The 24115-nt window shown below is 39.4% G+C and overlaps 1 protein-coding gene across 3 annotated transcripts in view; it reads left to right on the top strand.

The window, feature by feature from the left end:
- The window catches only part of LOC139720256 (uncharacterized), a 135452-nt gene extending 114415 nt beyond the window's left edge, over window positions 1-21037 (top strand). For 2 of the 3 annotated variants that reach the window (XM_071631617.1, XM_071631616.1), the window contains one exon: window positions 18489-21037. In XM_071631617.1, coding sequence (XP_071487718.1) covers window positions 18489-18742 — 254 coding nt within the window. In that variant the 3' untranslated portion in view covers window positions 18743-21037. The remainder of the gene's footprint in view (window positions 1-18488) is intronic. The other variant, XM_071631618.1, reaches the window with a different exon arrangement.
- Window positions 21038-24115: the final 3078 nt, after the last annotated feature.

The following is a 24115-nucleotide window of genomic DNA, read 5'->3' as shown; positions in this document are numbered from 1 at the left end:
ATTTGAAAAAAGAATAAAAAAATATTTGACGACCTACGTAAATTTCAAATAAAACAGATTAATGAACATTTATAGGTTTATATCCATCAAAAATATTTCGTCAATTATACAAAATTGATATTACCAGGCCCTACTCATCAGTAAAAACTTTAAATTTTCATGGTATAACATTATGACACTGCTGAGCATTGAGACCAGAAACAGACATACACACACACACACACACACACACTCTCTCTCTCTCTCTCTCTCTCTCAAAACAAGCACACCCTTAAGATTATCAGGACACAAGCACTCAAATAGCCACGCATGCATTGCAAATTGCACATCCTGAACTATTAAATAAGAAAAATAAAAATCATACTCATTCCATTGGAAGACAAAAATACACAAGCAATATATACGTCTAAATCAAAATCAACAACTTAATCAATATTTAAACATAACCAGCACTAAATCTGTGGAGTGAGTTGAATGATCATCAATCAAAACTGTGAGATGTATTAGAAACACACAAAATATAATGTAAATTAAGAAAAAAAAATCATTCACAATTTACCTTTAAAATTCACCAAAATTCAGCAAGTTTCTTACTAACATCTTAAGATATTATACCTGCTATGTGAAATTAAGATTCAAATCACAAAACTGTGGAAAATCATTAAACATGCCACAATGCTAAGTATGTACTGCCCAACAAATAAAAATCATTGACCATTATGGCCTTCACCCCTGGGAGATTCACCGAGATTCAAAAATCCCTCCTCTCAGGCAGAAAATGACGATGTTTGGAATTCAGCAATGACTTTGCAAAGTTTGTAGCTAGCTCAAGCCGTCTTTCCTCAAGGAAAGGGATGCCAGCAATTTCCAGAAATTCAGTATACGGTCTCAAATTTGGGTAAAAAAATATTCTCAAAGCCCTCCTTTGAACGCATTCAATGTTGATAGACTTTGCGTTGGTGATACCGGATGTCCAAACAGGGGCAGCAAAATCAAGGGTCGGCCGAATGTAGAGCAGATCGACAGTAACCAAATCATCAGTATATACGCCATTTCTTTTGAGTGTGGTGAGAATGAAAAGTCTCCTGGAAGCATTTGAAATCATACGCTCCACTTGTTGATCCCACTTTAAATCATCTTGGAGAAGGACCCCCAGTAATTTTACTAACGGAACGCTTTCCAACCTTATTGATGAGTTGATTTCCAGATAAAGAGGTTGTGGCTCCGTCCGCAGGAACGATATCTGCATAGCTTTACATTTGGAGGCATTGGGAAGTACACTGTATGTCATTGTCATGACACCATGAAACCAGTGAATTAACATGAGCTTGCATGTCAGATAATTGTGTCCTCTTCAGTACTTCGACTAGGGTCAAATCATCAACATATTTCCACCTGTCGGTTGTATTAGAAGCAACATCATAACCAATACCAAGAAGAGGATTGGCCTGAGTCATGTGCCCTGGGGGACCCCACAAGTGATGGCCTTCTGCTGTGAAGTTTTGCCAATTGTTGTAACGAACAGTTTGTGATCTGTTGAAGAGAAAGCTGCAGATCGTTGGGATGATAGAATGGTCAACCTCCAAGTCAATCAATTTCGGGATCACAATCGTATGATTGACATGGTCAAAGGCCTTGCTGAAATCAATTGTACGCATGTTGACGTAAGTTCCAGACTTGTCAGTTCCACTGTGGATGGTGTCCAGAAGACTGACTAGATAGTGCATGATTGAAGTACTGCGTAAATTGCCAAACTGTCTTGGATCAATTTTCTCACTGATGTCTCTAATTATCCACTCGGCAAGAAAACCTTCAAATATGCGTACTATTGTAGGAGTTATGGATATGGGACGTAATTGGTCAAAACTCGTGACGGTGCTTACTGTCGGAATGGCACACACGGATGCATTTTTCCAGATGTCGGGGAAACAGCTTTCCTGCAGGCAACAATTGAAAATTCACGTCATAGGTTCAGATAACTCATACGTAAATTCCTTCAGCAAACGAGTCGGTCATTCATTTGGCTGGCGTGCTTTGGAAGTGTGATGCGACGAAGTCTATTATACACTTCAAAGCGTCCAATAACCGGAGGAGATGCTGCTGGAAGATAGGTTGATAGTGCCGATAGGTCAAGAGGAGAAAGCGATTAGAAGATGGCTACGAAGCGTAGTTCAAATCCTCTGCTACTTCACCATCAGTTTTGCTAACAAAAGGAAGACTAAGCTGTTTCTTACGAAGCCCTGCAAGATGACGTACTTGCTGATGCCATTTACCAGGTTCTAAAGACAAGTGTTGTACCTTACGCAGATTGAAGGTGCTTTTCACGTGTTTGATGAGTCTTTGCACAAGGTTCCTAAGTTGCCTGAAATCATAAAGACCGTTGACAAAACTGTTTACGATTGCCGTTCGAATGCGGTCAGACATCCAAGGCTAATAGATGATATAGAACCCTATAATGACCCAAGGGACTTTGCGCTTGGCGCATATCAAGTTGGAGACTCCCGTTTGCGAGGGGTTCAGGCGGGAGAATCTCCAGATCAGAAGGTGCTTGGGGTTGGAGTATCTGTAGGTAGCATTCCTGCTGTTGTCACAGGAGGATCAACTACACTTGTAGTTTCATTCAATGCTCTTTATGAAGGAACAGATTGATTCTGTGCATACTCAGGTATCTCTAAGCTATCCCTCTGAACAGAGTATGATGTCTGCTTGTCAATGTGTCCCGGAGTGGCTGTAGAGACCAATCCTTGATTTACATTTCTTCTGACAGATAGAACAGATGAAATTATCAGTCTGGTCATGGGAATTAGGTTGCTGACGGAGTTTTCTGGCTGCTTTTATGTCATCAAGATGCTTCATTCTTTGAGTTTCAAACTTCTTTACACCCCGATATACAACCGATCTCTATCTCTTTCTCTCCTTGGCACAGTCTTCCCAAGATTCAGGGTTCATCTGGCACTGCTTCAGACTGGATTTAAGATTATCTTTGAAGCATTTCCTTTGACCTCCCGAAGAGCGTTTGCCATCCTGAAGCTCTGCAAACATAATCTGCTTGGGTAGGCTGTCATTTTCCATACGAAGAACATGGCCAGCCCAGTGAAGCCTATTTGGATAATAAGGGCTTCAATACTGGTACATCCACTTTCCTCCAGTACGCTATTACTGGTCCATTTGTCAATCCACTTGATGTTTAGTATTTGGCGAAGACATCTCTGATATCTTTCAAGACATTTCAGATGGCTACTGCAAGTTACCAAGTTTTGGCTCATACAGCAATGTTGGCAGTATCACAGTTTTATATACTTTGATCTTAGTTCCAGTACATAGGTTCTTCATATCAAAGACTCTGTTCCTTAGTCGTCCAAAAGCTGAGCTGGATGCATTCAGGCGCTGGTGTATTTCATCATCAATATCTACATAAGATGAGAGGCAGCTTCCAAGGTATGTGAATCACTCCACATTGTTCAATGGCTGTCCAGAGACTGTGATACAGGGCAGATGTCATTGTCCAAGTGCCAATCCAGGTTTTTGTTGGTACAGAACCTGTGCTTTCTTTGTGTTGAGTTTAAAGATAATATAAAGTTTTGGTACCTCAAAAGTTTCCCTGAGTTTCCTTGTCTTAGTTTGTGTTTCAGGTTAAAGTACCTTTCATATTACTAACACTGTGAGACTTACTTGCCCCAAAGTGCTCTCATGTCTTAGTAATCATGCAATAATGGTTTCGTATCAGAGCAGAGTGGGCTCTGAAAAATTCGAACGAGCCGTTAGTTTGACTTGACGCGGTACCACGACAATCAATATACATGTATTGTAACACAAACTAAGGCAAGGAAACTCAGGGAAACTTTTGAGGTACCGAAACTTTATATGTGACCCTGCACCTCAAAACAAACAAAAAGTCGCCAGACATGAATTTTTAGTTAAGACCATATTCTCAAAGAGCAGACTTTAAGCTTTAAAATGATATATAACTCAATTCAAATGGACTCTCCTAACCTATCTAGATATTGGAAAGAAAGCACAAACTCAGGAAAAGTGTGAACTGAGAAAAGAGGCTCTGAAGTACAGTGTCTATTCATTAAGCGCTTAATCTTTACCAAACCGTGCTGGCTGTGCGATGAATGGGACAAAAATCAGGAAGTAAACCACCAGAGTAACAACAATGAAGAGATTATCAGATTAAACTGAAATTAAGCATGTCTCATTAACACATTCTGTCCCTAATTAATGCCAACTTTCCAAGCAGTAGCACTATCCTTTCAAAAGTTATTAGAGTTGAAAGTGAAGAGTGTGGACAAGGTTTTTCAGAAATGAAAAAGGGATTATAAAGACACACCTAATCACACTATTCTACCAAAAATGTTCGAGATAATCTGCTAAAAAAACACACTTTCCTGCCCGTTTTATGATACCAAATTTTAGCATAATGTAAAAGAAGACCCGCTCTTTCAGAAAATATGAAAAAGTCAAGTTCGGCTAGGTTGACCCATTTCACTTATTTTCAGTCCTCACGCAAAATCAGTGTGTGCGACTTTATGTTCGTTTTGAGGTGCACGGTCACATATTATCTTTAAGTCCAAGTGCAGAATAAGCATAATTGAAAGCATCCATTGCAGCTTGTACAAATGTAGATCTTCTTCACAACAGGCAACTATGGCATTATCATGTGCATATTGAAGTTCATTCACTGTAAAATGTATTGTCAGTGATGTGGCTTTCAGTCAGTGCAAGTTGGAAAGTTGTCCATTTATGTGATCTAAGATCTACTCCTGGTGGTAGTCGCTGCTTAATAAGGTACAGGACTGCAGAGATGAATATTGAGAAGAGGTTTGGAGCAGTGGCGCATCCCTGTTTCACCCCTGTCTGTACTTCAAAGCTTTCTGGTACTTCACCAGCAACAAACTCTGAAGCAGTCATGCTCTTGTAAAGTAGTGTTATGATCTTAATAAATTTGTTGGGGCATCCAATATGAGTGAGAACTTCCCACAGGGTCTGATGGTCTACGGAATCAAAAGCCTTAGTGAGATCTATAAAGGCTTTGTACAGGTCTTGATGGTGTTCTCTACATTTTTCCTGTCTCTGGCGGATTGAAAATATCATATCAACAGTTACTCTTCCAGGTCTGAAACGGCACTGTGATTCAGGTAAGACTTTCTCAGCAACCGTTGATAGGTGTTGTGACAGGATTTTGGATAGAATTTTTCTTGCCACTGAGAACAGAGATACTCCATGATTGTTATCACACGATGCATTTTTCGTGTAGACAGTAACAATCAGAGCATCTCTCAGTTCTGATGGGATAGATTCCTTTTCCCAGATGAGTTTATACAGATCAAGGAATTTCGTGGATAGCTCGAGGCCAGCTGATTTGCAGTCTTCAGCTGTAATGCCATCTAATCCAGCTACTTTTCCATTTTCCATAGCATTGATAGCACTGGTGTCTTAGTTGATCGTAGGTGCATCTGACAGATTCTCCTGAGTTGTTAACTGGGGAATATTTTGTTCTATCACTGTGGATTCCACTGAGGAAGGTTGGTTAAGGAGGCCTGAAAAGTATTCTCTCCATTGTTCTTTAATCGTGTCCTTGTCCTTGAGAGGTCCATCCTTTCCTAAGGCCGCATATGCATATTGCTCAATGACTGGCCGGAGATGAAAAGACAGATCCGGTCATCATAGTGGAATGGAAGGGAGTAGTTGTAGATATCATTTTGTTAGGCACAGGACCGGTATGAAATCACATTATTGGTACCTGTTAAACCTTGACATTTACTCAAGTCTCAGATCTAAGTTAGATATCTGACTGTTACATCAAAACATATCTAAAAGTTCCCTTGTGAAGTTCAGCAGAGAATTGCATCTCTCTATTTTACTAATTTACTTCATACATTCTGATGAAAAATTATCCTTAAGTATCAGTAACCATGTCTCCAACTCCATGACCGAAAACAGCTCGAGAGATAATAGATATCACATAAGCACATTCCCACGCACACTTAGGCACAAGCAGAAAGGGGTTACTGGAAAATGCTCAAAAACACGTTTTCTGTGTTTCTACATGTTCAGAATTGTGATGAAAAAGAACTGTCTTTCAAGGAAACCAGATATGATATTGTACATAAATATTTTCAGTGTCAAATCTGAACCCCTATATAAAGTTTGGTACTGCTGGCCCCCAAGGTTCTGCCTTTTATGGGGTCTAATGTCATATTTTGGATGGTGTCCTTTGTGTGGCATATGGGCTGCATTTTCTTCTGGACTTTATTATACCCTACATACATGAAGTATATAAGGGGGTACATGTATATATAGGTTCGCCATCAACGTGTGGTCGGTTGGGAGGCTAGGCGGTCCGTTGCAAATGTTGCGTTGCAAAATCCTTCTTCGGTTTCAAAGCACTTTCTTTAATGAAACTTGGGGTACATGATGACATTGAGGTGTAGATATGCAAGACATGTTTGTTTGTGTGTGTGTTTGTCGGAGAAGGCGTTGCCATGGTAAGCACAATTTTCTCAAAAACTTGTGAACTACTTCCACAGTATTTAAGCAATTTATTTCAAATTTGGTATATGTATAATAATCTATAGGTGTAGTTATGCAAGACACACTTTTGTTTGTACCTGACAAGGCATTGCTCTGGTAATGGCATATTTTCTTGAAAATCTTTTGGAGTGAACTACCACCACAATTTTGAAGCAATTGAACTCAAATTTGGTGTTCATAATGGCATTGAGGTGTAGATGTGCAAGACATGTTTTTTGTGTTTGTCAGAGAAAGCATTGCCATGGTAACCACCATTTTCCCAAAACCTTGTGGAGCAAACTACTTCCACAGTGTTTAAGGGCAATTCCGCAGTTAGGTGGACACGACATGGATAAAAGAAATGTGCCTCTTTATCTTACTCTTTAATTTAGGTATCAACTAATGCCATGGATGTTCACCAATCGTTAAAGGACAAGTTCACCTTCATAAATATAAGGATTGAGCGATTGTAGCAATATTAGTAGAACACATCATTGAAAGTTTGAGGAAAATCGGACAATCCGTTCAAAAGTTATGAATTTTTGAAGTTTTTGTGCAGTAAGCGCTGGATGAGAAGACTACTGCAGTGTATGAATAACTCAGATGTCACATGCGTACAACAATATAAGGAAAATATAAAGAGAATTTCACAAAATTTCATCTTTTGAAAAAAAGTACACATTCCCTTGACTCGTTACCGACATATGTTATTGGTAATATTATTCCCCCTGCCTTTAGAAAGAGACAAGTCAAGTGGTCTTTTATTATGCGAAAAAAAGTAAAAATATGTTGAATTTTCTTTACATTTTCTTTATACTGTTGTACGCATATGACTCACAAGCTGCAGTAGTCTCCTCATCCAGCGGTTCCAACACAAAAATTGTAAAAATTCATAACTTTTGCATCGATTGTCCAATTTTCCTCAAACTTTCACTGATGTGTTCTACTTATATTGCTGCATTTTCTCAATCCTTATGTTTATGAAGGTGAACCAGTCCTTTAAGCTCTTTCAAATTCAGTAGATTTTATTTTTCATATTCATTGGTTTTGCGAGATCTAAAACCATCATTTCAAATGTACTGTGGGACTGGGGACGCTGAAATTCACTTAAATGCACATTACAGTGGGTTCCTTTGAAAATTTTACTTAAAAGTTTTGCTAAAGGGTGAAAGATGAATTATATACTCCAGAAGTCATGTGACATTTTGTCAATTACAAAAGGGTGGAATAACCTGCGGAATTACTCCGGACAAATGTAACGTTACTAACGGTAATGTTACTAACCATGCTTTGGGGGGTCTAGCTAACAAATTATCAGTCGAACTGCTAAAAATATTTGCGTGTGCATTTGTCATGATGCAATAATTGAAATTAATGCAACACTTTGTTTGAAGTAACTTGAATTTTTGCACACTTTTTGTCTCGCCCACCGGAGGTGAAGGCGAGACTAAGGGATCCAAATGGCGTCCGTCCGTCGTCCGTCCGTCATCCGTCACAAATGTTAAAGTTTACCTGCAAGACTCTCTTATGATGCATAACTTGGCAACTGTTACAGCAATGGCAGCCACACTTGGGTGATAGAAGCACTAGGGGTATCTTCATGTTATGGTGTTGTCGGAGGTCATGTGATGATGTCAAAGGTCATTAGAGGTCATATATTAAAGAGTATGTGCAAGACTCTCTTTTCTATGTTAAAGTTTACCTGCAAGACTCTCTTTTGACAAATAACTTCACATAAGTTGCTTGGATTACAACCTAACTTAGGTCATAGATGCACTGGGGGTACCTTCATGTTATGGTGCCGTCAGAGGTCACAGGATAAGGTCAAAGGTCATTTGAGGTCATACGTTAAAGTTTACTTGCAAGACTCTCTTATCTCACGTAACTTGACACATGTTGCGACAATGGCAATCAAACTTGGGTGATGGATGCACTGGGAGTACCTTCATGTTATGGTGCCGTAAGAGGTCACATGATAAAGTCAAAGGTCATTTGAGGTCATATGTTAAAGTTTACTTGCAAGACTCTCTTATCACATGTAACTCTGCACATGTTGCTACAATGGCGATCAAACTTTGGTGATGGTAGATGTCTCTTGGGATGTTGAAGGTAACCACAAGGTCAAAGGTTACAGACGGGGGTCAACGAACTTTTAGGGCCCAATGTTAAGTTTTTAGGGCGTATTTCGTTTATGGCTCATAACTTTTGATCCCTTTGTCCGTTTGTGACCAAACTTGGATGGAATATGTCCCTTGGGGAGGTGAAGGTCGTCACAAGGTCAAAGGTTACAGACAGGGGTCAACAAACTTTTAGGGCCCAATGTTATGTTTTTAGGGCGCGTTTTGATTGTGGCTCATAACTTTTGATCCCTATGTCCGTTTGTGACCAAACTTGGACGGTAGATGTCCCTTGGGGAGTTAAAGGTCATCACAAGGTCAAAGGTCACAGAAAGGGGTCAACAAATTTTTAGGGCCCAATGTTAAGTTTTTATGGCGCATTTCGATTATGGCTCATTACTTTTGATCCCTTTGTCCGTTTGTGACCAAACTTGGATGGTAAATGTCCCTTAGGGTGTTGAAGGTCACCACAAGGTCAAAGGTCATAAGCAGGTCAATTAACTTCTGGGAGTTATAAAAAATATCAATTTCTTGTACGCGAATGGGCGAGACACAATTTGGCGATTGCCTTGTTATTACAAGACATTGATTTTTTTTGTCATGTCCTGTTTTCGTAACGTTACTAACCAGCCCTTTTAGTTGCCATAGCAATTTTAATATTTATTGCATTGTATTCATTCCTTTCCGTATAAACCTGTTAAGGATGAACATGTTTTTAACAAGATTTTGACTTGAAATGAATAAATGGTGATTTTATACTAGTAAAAATGAATATCTAAATTTGTTTAAATGTAACGTTACTAACCGCGGAATTGCCCTTAAGCAGTTTATTGCAAATTTAGTATGTAGGGCCTGTGATGATCTGTAGGTGTAGTTATGCAAGACACTCTTTGTGTTTGTACCTGACATGGTGTTGCCATGGTAACTGCAAATTTTCTCGAAAATCTTGTGGAGTGAACTACTTCCACAATTATGAAGCAGTCAACTCACAGGTACTCACAAGGTACTACACACATAACATTTTATCAAACCCTGGTTCAATTCTTTTTCCATAGGAATCTGGGCTGCGGGAGTGGGGGTATTAATCACCTTTAGTGATACTTCTAGTTCAAATTTGATATACAGATATATCATCAGAAAAAAAAAATCTAGTTGGCTATCACTTAGGTGGTAGCTCATTCTGTCTTTATACACAAAATGGTTGATTTATTAGGGACTCTATGTCTGCACTGTCCTGGCCACATTTCTCAACAGATTTTGTTGTAATTATTGTACAGAGGTGTATCATAGACAAATCTTCTGTATCAGTTTTGGAAATTGCTGCCCCCAATAGTCCATCTTTCCTTGGGTCAAAAGTCATTCACATTTCTTGATGGATTTTTTTTTTTTTTTTTTGTTTCAAAATGCATTTATGACCCTGCTTCACAAAGCCGACAAAAAGATGTTAGGTACATGTAAAGATTTAAGATAGATAGGGTAGATTCTGACAAATCAGACTTTAAGCTGTAAAATGACATATTACTCAATCCAAATGGACTTTCCTAATTTATCTACATAAGGGAAAGAAAGTACACCCTCTGAAAAAAAAAAAAAAAAACTTACTAAGAAAGGAGGCTTTGAAGTACAAGTTCTATTACAAGTGCTTTTTAAATCTCACCCAGCAATGTGCCATGCAGTGAATGGAAAAAAAAAAGAAGAAAAGATGTGGTAGCCTCTGGGAATTCTAAGTTCTGGTTATTGTGAGATTATTCTTGGGCCTAAAAGCAAAAAAAAAAAAAGCAAAGACGAATATGTGCTGATATAACAGTCTTTTTTTTTCAAACCGAACTAAACAGTGGGCAAAATGACACACTATTTTAAAGACCAGAAAAGGTCTGTGATGTCTCAGACAAAGAATTCAGTCTTACTCAGTCAGCGTTCAGATTAGGAGTGAGGGTTTATTTCGGTAAAACAAAGAAAGTGCTGATAGGATGGTGACAAGGGTGCATTACATAATAGTACATAGTAGTAGACAACAGAGGGCGTTGTACCCTCTTGGTTTCTAATGCAGTTTGACCATTGTAAACTTAACATATGTCACATCTCCCCCTTTAGTAGAGAGGATTGATTTTAAAAAATTCACATACTTAAACGGTTAGCCTTAACTTAAATTCAAGCATATTACTTTGCAATCATGTGTTTTCAATAACTCCATCCTGCAGGATGTTTCAATACTTACCGGTAATTGTAGTTTTAAATTCCAAAAGGGTATTGACACTTTTGTTTTCAGAAGGGACATTTTCTTGTTCTTTTTTTTTTTTGTAATCATTCTGATCTGTAAATTAAGATGTTAAACCAATAGTAGTCCCAAAAGTGATCATCATGATTTTGCTCTTAATATGTCATTGTTTTCATATATAACTTCTTATAACTTGCTTGCTTATTTTGTTGCATGTTGGTCAATACTTTATGTGGTTCTCTTTACACTTTTTTTTAAGTTAAGATATTATATACACACATTTTTTTTTACATTCCGTATATATACAAATGATATTTTGTTGTTTTCTCTTCTTGTTTTTTTTACTTCAAATAATAGTATGATTTTCTTATCATACAAGTAAGCTCTGGCTTCTTTTAAAAAGCATCATTACTATACAATTTAAATTGACTGCGGTTAATAATCATAACAAATGAGGCATGTGAAATGATGCATGGATAATGACCAAATGCTCGTGATACATATGAGTGTCTTAAAAAAAAAAATAACATTCATTAAGTCATACACTGCAAAAGCCAATAAACTCCTTGTTTTAGTTTTAATGAGTGTACATTAAACTAGCTTTAAATTTCCTTTTTGAAATATGATTAATATCAAACCACGGAATACCAATTTCCTTGTTCAATTTATTATGGTTGTCAATTACCAATTCATTGTAACACTATTTTAGTAAACAACAATTCTGATGTAATCAAGTCTGTTTAAGGAAATAACAGAAACAATACAAAGCATAGAATATTTTACAAAGAAAAAAAACGAGCTTGTCTTATCATAAGCAATGTAATAAGCTAATACCACTTGAGGGACTATTACATCGCTACGGAAATATGCAGTTTCTGTCTCACAACTGTAAACGTTCTGGGGGTTTGGATACTCTCCCACTACGTGTTGTGGTTGGATGGGTGAGTGTGATGTTTTGATATCGCTGAGATTGTGGTTGGCGTTGGTGACATGGCATAGCTGCGCGGGCTTGCTGGTTTGGAGGGGTGGGGGAGGAGGGAGAGGAGGGAATTGATCTGATGTGCTTGCGGTTGCGGCGATATTCGCCCTGCTCGGTCTTGATGATGTAACTTCTTGGTGTCTCCGCTGCGCTTGCCACATGGCCAGTACGCCATGTGCTGTCTTTAGCGCAAAACACTACATCCTGATTGGTGCGCAAGGCAGGCAAGGGGGTAGAGCGCGCATGTCTGTCAAAATATTCTTGCTGATTCCTTTGTCTTGCCATAAGGTGCTCGTGGATTGGAGGAATGTTTTTGGGCGGAGAAGCTTTTCTGATACGGGAATTCGACTACGTAGTAGTCTACAGTTCAGAAGCTGTGCAGGCGCGTATCCACGGGTGCCATCTAGGGGTGTGTTCCTATATTCGAGCAATGCGTACTCTGGGTCTCGCTTGCATAGCTTGGCCTTTTTGAAGAGCATTTTGACTGTCTGAACACAGCGTTCGGCTTGTCCATTGCTCTGTGGGTAGGTGGGACTAGATGTATGGTGATTTATTTCCCACTCCTGTGTGAATTGACTGAATTCGCTACAGGTGAACTGTCTGGCGTTATCTGATACAATCGTGTCAGGGATTCCGTTTCTAGCAAAGATGCTTTTTAGTGCTGAGATGACGTGGTATGCCGCCATTTGAGGGAGGATTTCGACTTCGGGAAATTTCGAATAGAAATCAACTACAATCAAGAAATTGACACCGTCGAGGTGAAAAATGTCGATACCTAGCTTTGACCAGCTTCGCTCTGGTATCTCGTGTGAGATGACTGTTGAGCTTTTCGCGTTGTTTGGCATACTGAACATCTAGCGACTTTGTCTTCAATTTGGGCGTTCATGCCTGGCCAGAAGAAAACCTGTCGCGCTCGAGATTTTAGCTTCACGATTCCCAAGTGGGACTGATGCAAAATGTCTAGCATCTCGCACTGTAAGCTTCGCGGCACCACTAGTCTACAGTCTTTCAGTATGAGACCGTCTATTTCTACCAACTCATCACGGAATGAGTGGTATGGGGTTACTTCACACGGGAGTTTGTCTTTGTTCTTAGGCCAACCATTGCGTATGAACGCGGCTACCGCCCAAAGGGCGGGGTCTTTTTTTGTTTCTTGGCAAAATTGCTCTAATCTTCGCGCTGACATATGCATAGCACATTCAACAGTGTCAATATCAACGCTGATGTATGGTTCTGTGGGCATGCGTTGGCTGCTCACTGGCAGTAGGCGGCTTAATGCGTCAGGGACAAACATCTCTTTGCCCGGCTTCCAGTGTGGCTGGATGTCGTAAGCCATGAGATGTAATCTCATCCGCTGAAGTCAAGGGCTAAGCTTGTGTAGCGGCTTCGCAAATATGCCAATCAGCGGCTTGTGATTTGTGCAAACAATCACTCTCTGTCCGTATATGTAGTTGTGAAACTTAGTACACGCGAGCAATATCGCAAACATTTCCTTTTCGATGGGGGCATAGTTATGCTCTGCATCATTGACCCGTCGGGATGCGTATGCAATAGGGCAGTTGTCTTGAAGCAGCACTGCTCCAAAGCCTTCGTTTGAGGCGTCGGTTGCTAAGGCAACGGGTTTGGCAGCATCATATAGTTTCAGCACAGGCGCAGAAGTGATCATGCTTTTTAGTGCAGCAACGGCTTTTGCGTGTTCGGGCTCCCAGTGCCAAACCACGCCCTTTTGCGTTAATTCGCGCAAAGGTGCAGTTATCTCAGATAGGTTTAGGATGAACTTTTCCAAGTATGTGATCATGCCTAAGAAGGTTTCAACGTCCTTCCTTGATGTCGGATAAGGCATCTGAGTGATCGATCTCACTCTCTCAGCGCTGGGCTTCACGCCATCACTCGTGATCACGTGACCTACGTATTCGATCTCTCGTGATCGAATGATCGATTTGGCTTTGTTCAATTTGAGTCCAGACAATCGCACTTTGTCTAGGAATACAAGCAGTCGGGCGTCGTGTTGTGCGATATTTTCTCCCCAAATCAAGATATCATCGGCTACGATTTCTACTCCTTCTAGCTGACCAAATTCATCAATCATCGCGCGCTGCCAGATTTCACTGGCGGAGGAGATGCCGAATGGCATCACCTTGTATCGGTACCGGCCAAATTCCGAGTTGAAGGTTGTGTAATATGAGCCTTCTTCAGTTAGCGGCAGCTGCCAGTATCCGCTCTTAGCATCAACTTTCGAGAAAACCTTCGCGTTCGGCATTCGCGCAGAAATTTGTTCGAAAGTTTGCATGGGATAGTGCTCTCTTCTTATTGCTTTATTCAAGCCGCGAGGGTCGAGGCAAATACGGACGCCTCCGTCTGGTTTATGCACGACCGTCATCATGCTGACCCACTCTGTTGGGCCATTCACACGCTCGGTTACGCCCATTCCTTCCATGCGATCAAGCTCTGCTTTGATTTTATCTCACAGTTTATGAGGAACCGTGTGTGGCAGACACTTGACTGGCTCAACATCGGTTCGTAGCGATATGCTGTACTCATGGTTATGTAATCGCCCAAGCCCTTGAAGCAAATCTTTGTACACCGCAGGTGGGTCGGCGGTTTTGCGTGGAGGGGCAGAATTTGCCTGATCTTGCCTAGGTGGGGCATGCGCATTTGCTGTGGGGGTCAGGGGTGCACTCGCAGGGTGTGGGGTGGGGTGGCGATTCCTAGCTGTGGTTTTGCTTGTAAGATCACGCGTTGTCTCGCTTGCCACATCATTCACGCTCTCACATCGTTTCAGCAAATTCAAATCATTACATGCTTTCATACCCAACAGGGGCTTCACATTACCAACAACCACCTCAAAAGTGAGAGAATATTTTTTCTTACCCACCAGCACGTCACATGTAGTTCTTCTGATAGGCTTCATGGTATGTCCAGAATGTGACCAATGACTTATCAAGACTAAGGTTAGCGTTCCTAGATACATGTTCAGGCAAAATGTTCACTTGTGCTCCAGAATCTAATTTGAAGTGTACATCAAGTCCATTGGTCATACATTTCTGCGTCCATTTGTCATCTCGTTGAAGGTCGAGGTCATCAACGATAATCACCTCATGGATGTAGAATTGGTCCGCGTACTGCTCGTCATCGCTCATGGTTGTAGGCGGCTCACACGTCTCTCCGTCGTCATAGGTCGGTGCATGGTCGTCGGCTTCCACCTCGCGTACATTCCTGTGTTGTTGTCGACTATAGTAGATTTGTTTTCTTCACTGGTTGTTCTGTCGTCGATACTGGCATCGTGGAGAATTACTGAAATGTCCAATCTCCCCACATGCTCTGCATTCCTGGGTTTTTGCTGGGCAAAAGTGTCCTTGATGAACATACGTACAGTCAGGGCACGTCTTTATCGAGTTTTCTTTCGAGCGGTTCTCGGCAGTGGGGTTCGTTTGTCGTTGCGGGTCACGATCTCAGTTTTGGTGTGATCTGAGTCTGACGATTTCGACGCACGTGGTCGATGCGGTCAACGGCTTTGGTTTTATCATTCTGCAAAAGTTGCGTCATCTGAATGGCACTGTTTTCAGACACTGCACACATATCAATTCATTTTTGCAGTGTCAATTTCTCAGTTTGCAGTAGTTTCTCGCGGAGACCTTGGTCGCGGATTCCGCAAACGATTCGGTCCCAGAGGAGATCGTTCTCCAGGTCTCCGAAGTCGCAATTTTTGACTTGTGCTTTGAGTTCAGTTAGGTACTTATTGAACGTTTCTCCGTCGTCTTGGTTTCTTGTGTTGAAAAAGTATCTAAGCACAGCGATGTTCCTTTTGGGCTGGCAGTACGCTTCAAATTTGCTCTTCAACGACGAAACCTTCCCTACCTCATCGCTTGAGAACGTAAATGTTGTTGCAATTTGCTGCGCCACAGGTCCCGCCACGTGTAAAAAGGTTGCGTATCGCACACCGTCCGATTTTGTCGATAGTTCAGTTGCAGTCTCATAAAATTCAAATGCTCGAATCCACTCTGTCCAATTTCGGAATACGTTCCCTTCAAAGCATAAAGGTCCAGGTTGGCGCAGTCCTGCCATCATGCAAGTCTCAGCTCATCAGTTCATATCAATCAGATTCAATTAAGAGTTGACTCCTGACACCATGTGATGTCTCAGACAAAGAATTCAGTCTTACTCAGTCGGCGTTCAGATTAGGAGTGAGGGTTTATTTCGGTAAAACAAAGAAAGTGCTGATAGGATAGTGACAGGGGTGTATTACATAATACTGTAAAAGTGGATATTTTCGCGTGACTAATTTTTCGCGCTTGGCCTGGTCGGAAGAGTTTCGCATGTTTTTAATTCCGCGGAATCAAGACATCACGCACAGGCACATATGGCTAGCAAAAATATTCGCGTGCTTTTATTTTCGCGCTTGTTTCTGGTTGCGTGAAATGCGCGAAAATTTGAACACCGCGAAAATTTCCACTTTTACAGTAGTACATAGTAGTAGACAACAGAGGGCGTTGTACACTCTTGTTTTCTAATGCAGTTTGACCATTGTAAACTTAACATATATCACAAGGTCCATTCTCCGTGCAATTGTCTGAATTATCATTGCGTGCGAGCAGAGACCAACATCTGCCAGTGCCAAACAGAACGTAATCAAGGAGCATGTGCCGCAAGTTCATAAAGTCTCTTTCCAAGGGCCATGATGGAACAGCACCGCAATATTTAGAAGCCATAGCCTTCATTAAAGAATCTATAGGCCTAAATGTTATTACAAATGCTACAATTTGAATTAGTGTTCTTTAATGGCTTACACAAGAAAAATATAGTGTACATGTATTTATGTATCCGAAATGTTAAGCTAACCTTTCAAAAGATACGTAAAGGGGGTATCAAACTGTGAGCGGTGAAAGTTTGTGAACGTAGCGAATTGTGGGTTTCGGGAGAAATTTTGAACATATTTAACAATTTCTTTGCAATAAGAAAAAACTAGTTGCAACAATGAAAACTGTTTTCGAGTTTGATTGCATGACGATTGCATACTTTAAATGCTGTTGCATCATCCTTTCAAAAGTTATCATAGTGTAAAGTGAAGAGTGTATAAAGGGTTCTAAATGAGAAGGGGTATCTCAAACATACTTAATCACACTATTCTACAACAAAAAAAAGTGTTCTGGAAAAACTTCAAAAATCACAATATCCTTATCGTTTTATGATCCCAAACTTTAGCATTATATAGAAGAATTGCTCTTCCAGAAAGTGAGAAAAAAAAAAAGATTGAATAGTTTGACCCATTTCACCCATTTTGAGTCCACACAGAAACTCGGGTCATGCAACATTTTGTCAGTTTTGTGATGCATGGTCACACATATGGACTTACATCATGTTGAAATTATGACCATCATTTCTGGTAATGCTGCTCCCAGTGTTCTGCCTTTTATAGGATCAAAGGTCATATTTTGATGGGACTTGTGTGTGACTTGCGGGTGGCGTTTCATGATCGATATTTGAAAAAATGCTTTACTCAGGTGTGTGATCGCCAAATCTATAGACTCCTTTATTTTTGGTGATGCTGCCCTTAAAGCTGCATCTTTTTTTAGCATCAATGGTCAGATTTGGGGTTGCTGACTTGTATACATTCTACTAGCAACACCTTTTGATTATCTTTTTCTTCAGTATGGAGGTCCATTATGGTATATAATATTCATTTTATTATTATTATTAATTCACTATTCTTTACCCCCATCAGTGGTTTAAACACTCTGTTCTTGGGGCTTGGCAACAAAACAGCAAAGTCACAATCAAGATAGGCAAGGTAACAAATCAACGACATCTAGTTCTACATAACAGCATACAAACCTTAGCGATACTGTGTGTATGTAGTGAAAAATAGGTCTTTGATGATATGATAAAAACATACATTACAGTATTGTTAAAAAGAGGGTGATACCTTTACACAATATAGGGATATTAAGTTGACCCATTTCTACTCCAAGAAAGATATGTACGCTGTTGCTATGATTTTTTTTTGATTTTTTTATTATTTTTATTATTTTTTTTTTTTTTGGGGGGGGGGGGGACATTCAGCATAAGGCAGTTAATTCCCAACCATCTATTTACATTGTGAAATTCAATGTTCATCACTGATTCAATTTCATGTACATCATGTCCATTGTAGAACTGGACCTTGTCATCTGCACATAACTATACTATGCACTTGTTTATTGAATTAGGCAGATTATTCAACACAGTGAAAATAACACTGGCCCAAGTATCAAACCTTGTGGGACACTCACACATTATACTTTTAAAGAGATGCACTGTGTACTACCATTGATGTATGTTTGGAACCATCTCAATGCATTTCTTTTGACCCCATACATGCACAAATCTTAGTCCCCATAATTTAAAGGCCAATTTTTTTTTTTTTTTTTTCACTCAGAGAGACAGATTCTACATCATTGGTAAGTTTAGAGTCTGGGGAAGTGAAAATAGCTACAACACAAGGAAACCACTCTAAGATGGATCATTCTGGCTTTTGTGATTTTAGGACACATTTGTACTTCCAGCAGAAATCAAATCTCCATTTTCAGCACCACTGCTGCATTAGCCAAAAGTTAAGGCAAAGAGACATGATATTCTGACTTTGTGGCCTTCCATTTTCATGCATACTCTTTCCTCACAGATGTGAAGGCCCTTTCTCAGCCATCGCACATCACGCAATACCAGGAGCAAGTGCAGGGGAACCTCTTCAATCTTGGCATGGCTCAAGAGGGTGCATCAGGGGGCATGAAGACGGGTGAGCTCCTACTGCGCCTTTCGGAGCTAGAGCGCCTCTCTCATCTTATTAGAGAACACCTACTCTTCAAGCGAATATCCGGCCAGCTAGGTTCTGGCCCCAATGCTTATCCCAGTTTAGAAAACTGGCTGGACCAGTAATGATGATGTTACACCTTGAGTGCCTTCCACCAGTAGTGCTCTGTGCTTAGAATACCACACCAGTGATTTGCCTGCTAAAGTGTTAAATGTACATGGCATGCACAGTAAATTTAGCTATATTTACATTGGAGAATACAGTAAAATGCCCAGAATGAATTCTCAAACATTAATGATAGCACAGCAGGACCAACATGACATATCCAATTCCAGCACAATCAAAGTTTCTGCTGTGCACTCTCCAGCCTCTCAGTTAACCACTAGCAATGAAAGTGTAATGTAATATCATTGTTAACTCTTTATGTGCCACGTTCACACGCCCCACTCAGTCGACAGCATGCCAACTTCACATATTCTGCTCAAACGCACAAACCGAAAAACCGATCAAAAAATCGCCAAATGCCACAGTACAATTAAAGCGTTTGTCGTGATTCCGTTCCTCCTATATTTAGCTTGCATTTTATGTGGTGATTGACGAGCAATCAGTGTTCCCCACTGGATTTGCGCGTGAATTGTAAGTTTCTACCACTGTTTTGTTTGCAAAAGTCAGTCCTTGACAGTAATGTAGCTACAGGTCATTTGAAAGAAAATAAATCATAGATTTCACATGCAAGTTACATCAGAGCAAAGCTTGGAATTTCCTTTATAACTTTGCGCTCTGCATGTTAAGCTCAACAGAAATGTGTAAACGTTATATAGATTTTAAGAACAAAATGTTTTTAAAGTATGACTACCTTAACTGTCTCGGAATAATGTGGCACTCAGGGGGGTTCTCCCATGGCACATAAAGAGTTAAACTAGTAGTCTGTATTTTGTTATTTTTTCTGTCATTTATGTGTTGGCATTTTGTGTTTTTGTTTGATATTAAAATCATTAGAACTTTGTAGACGTCTTTCTGATTGGTTTTTTTTTTCATATTTCTAAAGAATACTTTGTTACTTTGAATGTGTGTGCCCATCAATGCTCTTGATTACAAATCTTACCTGGTGCAATTTATCCATTGTGAATTCTGTTGATATTGTTAGAAGTGTTTGCTGTTGAATTAAGCTGACATTTGCAGAATTTTGTAAGTACAGTTAACTTTCCATTTCCATTCCAATATTTGCCAAACTAGAAGCTAACAAAATGTACCATCACTCTTCTTTGCATTTACATTTGCAAATTTCCACATTAACCAAAGTCTGCATAGCTAAATTTCAGCTTTCAGAAGTCTAACAAAATTTTTCCAGTTACATGTATGAGGCAGACTGCAGATGATCTTCTTACAGATCTCATTGCACAAGCATCCATGTGTCACAAGACATCAACAGTCACACAGGGGAAATGCACACATGTACACAAACACAAATGCATGTAACACACACACACACACTCACATGCACTCATATTAGCCATTAGAGAAGTTTTTCTCTGTGTCCCAACAATCAAGAAAAAAAAATAATAAAAATCTTGTTCTAGTTTACACATTGTTCTCATGGAACACATGCATGTATGTGAATGTTGTGTATACCGTTTGTGAACAACAGCTGGTCCACACACACAAAGAACTTGGACTTACAGTTGTAAATTCAAACAACGCAAATGTTCCAGTAATCTTGAGAAAAATGTTCCAATAATTGCGGGCGAAGTGTTTCCAAGGAGAGTTAATGGGCCGAATGCATAAAACAAGCAATTGCTTGTAAGCAATTGCTTCAAGCAAAAGCACAAGCTCGTCTAGCTAAAGGTCTAGCTCAAGCAATTGCTTGGATCCATATTCATAACCTTTTGCTTCTGCCCATACCTTTTGCTTGTCCCGCACAAGCAATTGCTTGCGTTTTCAACAAAAGGGACGTCACACCTGTGCGAACACAAGAACAAAGGCGAGTGTGACAGCATGTATTTGAAAGGGCGTGTGTGTGCGAAACATTTCCTGACATAGCAATAGAGCTAGGAAATGGCACTCATAAATGCACACACAGACGCACACACATATCTATATATACACACACACACACACACACACACGTACTGGCTGATAGCCTGGATCTGACAGATCTCATGTGGAGAGAGGTCTCCTTGCTCTCCACCAAAGTCAGACATCCTACCTGTTTTTCATCACATTTTGCATGCTGACCACTGGACATTCCCGTTGTTGAAAAAAAAAAGTGTCTTAAACTGCTAAAGAGTAATTTCTTGTAGATTTATACAACTTCTTAACAAGTGTGGTCTTTCTTGTATGAATGTGAAAATGATACTTGAAGGGAACGTCCCAGTTAAGCAAAAGCTCAAGCTCATTTTACAGAGCTTGGAAAATCGCATGCAATTGCTAGCAAGAACAAGCAAAAGGTATGTTTTATGCATACGTTTTTAAGCAAACGCTTGGTCTCTAAGCAATTGCTTGCGGGCAGCAAGCAATTGCTTGTGCTTGCTAGCAAAAGCTTCTGCTCGCAAGCAATTGCTTGTTTTTATGCATACGGATTCGAGTAAAAGGCTAGCACAAGCAATTGCTAGCGTTAATGCATCCGGCCCAATAGCTGTGTGGAGTTAAAGTCATATATTCTCTCCTCTTTCTCCTTTCTCTCTTTTTCATTTTAATGTGTTGTTTCTTGGTTTGTGCACACACATTTGTTGCGCCTGTATGTGTGTGTCGACTTCTTTTAAAGGACCTTCTGCTTTTCTGTAGGTCTCCCCACAAATTATCTTAATTTTCAATCGTGGATATAGCATATACTCTATGAGTGATTTAAGTGTATTACAGGACTTTAATCAATATGAAAATTTTGTCCTCTATACAGGTTTTTAAATTTTTATGACTATTGTTTCATGTGAAGATTTTTGTAACAGTTTTAATTTGTAGACAAACCTTATAAGTGAAATGAAATGAACAAAGTCAGACACCTCTGCCATACATTTTTACAGAGGTTGAACATAACGTGGTGGGGATTTGCCCCTCAATATGCACCAAGATGAGAATGTCTCGAGATATATACGAACAGTTTGCAGATATGTTGTAAAATGATCCTAAGAATTTTGCTGCTTTTTCAAAACATATGTGAGACATTCTCATAACTGTCAGGATCTCCGTAGGGTTTCACCAAGATTTCTGAATATTGCGCATGAGTAGTAAGTAGAAGTAAGTAGTAGTCTTGAGTAGGTCTCGTTAAGTATGATGAGGTTTTCCAAACATTTTCTGGAAGAAGTAACAAGCAAATTACAACCCAGAAAGCATTAGCAAGAACTTTTCAAATTTTTAGCTCACCTGAGCCAAAGGCTCAAGTGAGCTATTGCAATATTGCGATCACTCTTCGTTCGGTGTTCATAGTGCGTCGTTCGTAGTGCATAAACTTTTGAAGCATAAAGCCTCCTGCGACACCTCGTGGTGGAGGCATTATGTTTTCGCAACGAGAGAGAAAAAAATATATGCATTCAAAAATTTTTCATGTAGCGACACTCGTGGCCAAAAATGGACAATTGGAATGCAAGTCTAATTCGTCATTATATCCTTTCCATTTTTAGTCATGACTTACACTTGTTTTACTGGTTTGTAATAGTAAATATGAGTGTGTATGATTAGAGTCGAAATAATTAACGAAATCATTGCGATCCCGACAGGTGACAGTAGCATAAAAAATAGTTGAATAAGGCTTGTTAATCTACTTAAAGGACAAGTTCACCTTCATAAACATAAGGATTGAGAAAATGCAACAATATTAGTAGAACACATTAGTGAAAGTTTGAGGAAAATTGGACAATCGATGCAAAAGTTATGAATTTTTTAAATTTTTGTGTTGGAACAGCTGGATGAGGAGACTACTACAGCTTGTGAGTCATATGCGTACAACAGTATAAAGAAAATGTAAAAGAAAATTCAACATATTTTCACTTTTTTCGCATAATAAAAGAGCACTTGACTTGCCTCTTTCTAAAGGCAGGGGGAATAATATTACCCATAACATTTGTCGGTAACGAGTCAGGGGAATGTGTACTTTTTTCAAAAGATGGAATTTTGTGAAATTCTCTTTATATTTTCCTTATATTGTTGTACGCATGTGACATCTAAGTTATTCACACACTGCAGTAGTCTTCTCATCCAGCGGGTACTGCACAAAAACTTCAAAAATTCATAACTTTTGAACGGATTGTCTGATTTTCCTCAAACTTTCAATGATGTGTTCTACTAATATTGCTACATTCTCTCAATCCTTATGTTTATGAAAGTGAACTTGTCCTTTAATTGAGTCGGTGGTCAGAAAAAGAAACAAACGCATTTAATATTTTGAATAGATCTGGCTTTGTTTATTATCATTAACAAATGAGAATGTAAATATGAGTATGTATGATTAAAACCGATATGATTAACAAAATCAACGCAATCTTGCCAGGTGACAAAGGCATAAAAATAGTTGAATATCGCATGTTAATCTACTTGAGTCGGTGTTAGGAAAAAGAAACAAGCGCATTCAACAGTTTGAATAGATCTGTGTTTGTTCATTATCATTTAACACTGAATTTCACAATGAAGATTTTTCTTTCTTTCAGAATGGTCTTTTCTTCATAATGATTTTTCAAGAACGGATGTACAAAATGCAAAGAGATTTTTAGGAAGAAAAGTAAAGAACGCATTTCATCGATGAAATGATTATTTTGTAACGAAATTACAAATTTTGTAACTAAATAAACATTTTCGTAACAAAATATTCAGTGCGACACTTGGCGCTCCATGGTGTTTGTCCATGGTTTAAACCATGGTTTCATTTGTACCACCTTCGTGAATTCGGGCCAATGTGTAACTATTATGCAAAGAGATTTTCAGAAGAAACATTAAAAATTAACACATTTCAACCCCAACTTTTTTCATCTTTTGTGTTACAATTCACTAACAATTTCCCTTTATTCTCTTAATAATAATGAACCATAATTGTGTAATAACAACGCAAAGGATGTTCTTATGTTTGATTGATAGGTATATGACGTCGTGCTTATGCTTTTCTTTGTTTTTGATGCGTACGGTTATAACGAGGTACTGGTTATAATGAGGTACATATTGCCGGTCCCTCAGACCTCATTATAGCCAGTACCTCATACCACATAAAGATTCCCTAGAGAGAGTTTTGGGTCATGAGGTCAAAGTTCAAAGGGTAAAGGTCACATGAAAATGTTAAGATTGCACTTTTTTTCTCCATACCTTTCCAGTGGTTTAAGGTTTCTTCATGGAACTTAGTACATATGCATGTACTGATTGGCAGTGATTATCTATGTAATTTGGGGTCAGGGGTCAAAGGTCAAGGTCATCTCCTTGAATTTCACTATTTCCCTCATATTTGTGCAATGCCAGCAGGATTTTTCTTCAAACTTGATGTATACATGTATTACCCAATAGAGATTTTCTGGGAAGTT

Source organism: Diadema antillarum, unplaced genomic scaffold (genome assembly GCF_040938485.1).
Source record: "Diadema antillarum isolate AM-2024a unplaced genomic scaffold, OU_Dant_1.0 scf00000125, whole genome shotgun sequence".
Lineage (NCBI taxonomy): Eukaryota > Metazoa > Echinodermata > Echinoidea > Diadematoida > Diadematidae > Diadema > Diadema antillarum.
This window is presented reverse-complemented; position numbering and strand designations above follow the sequence as displayed.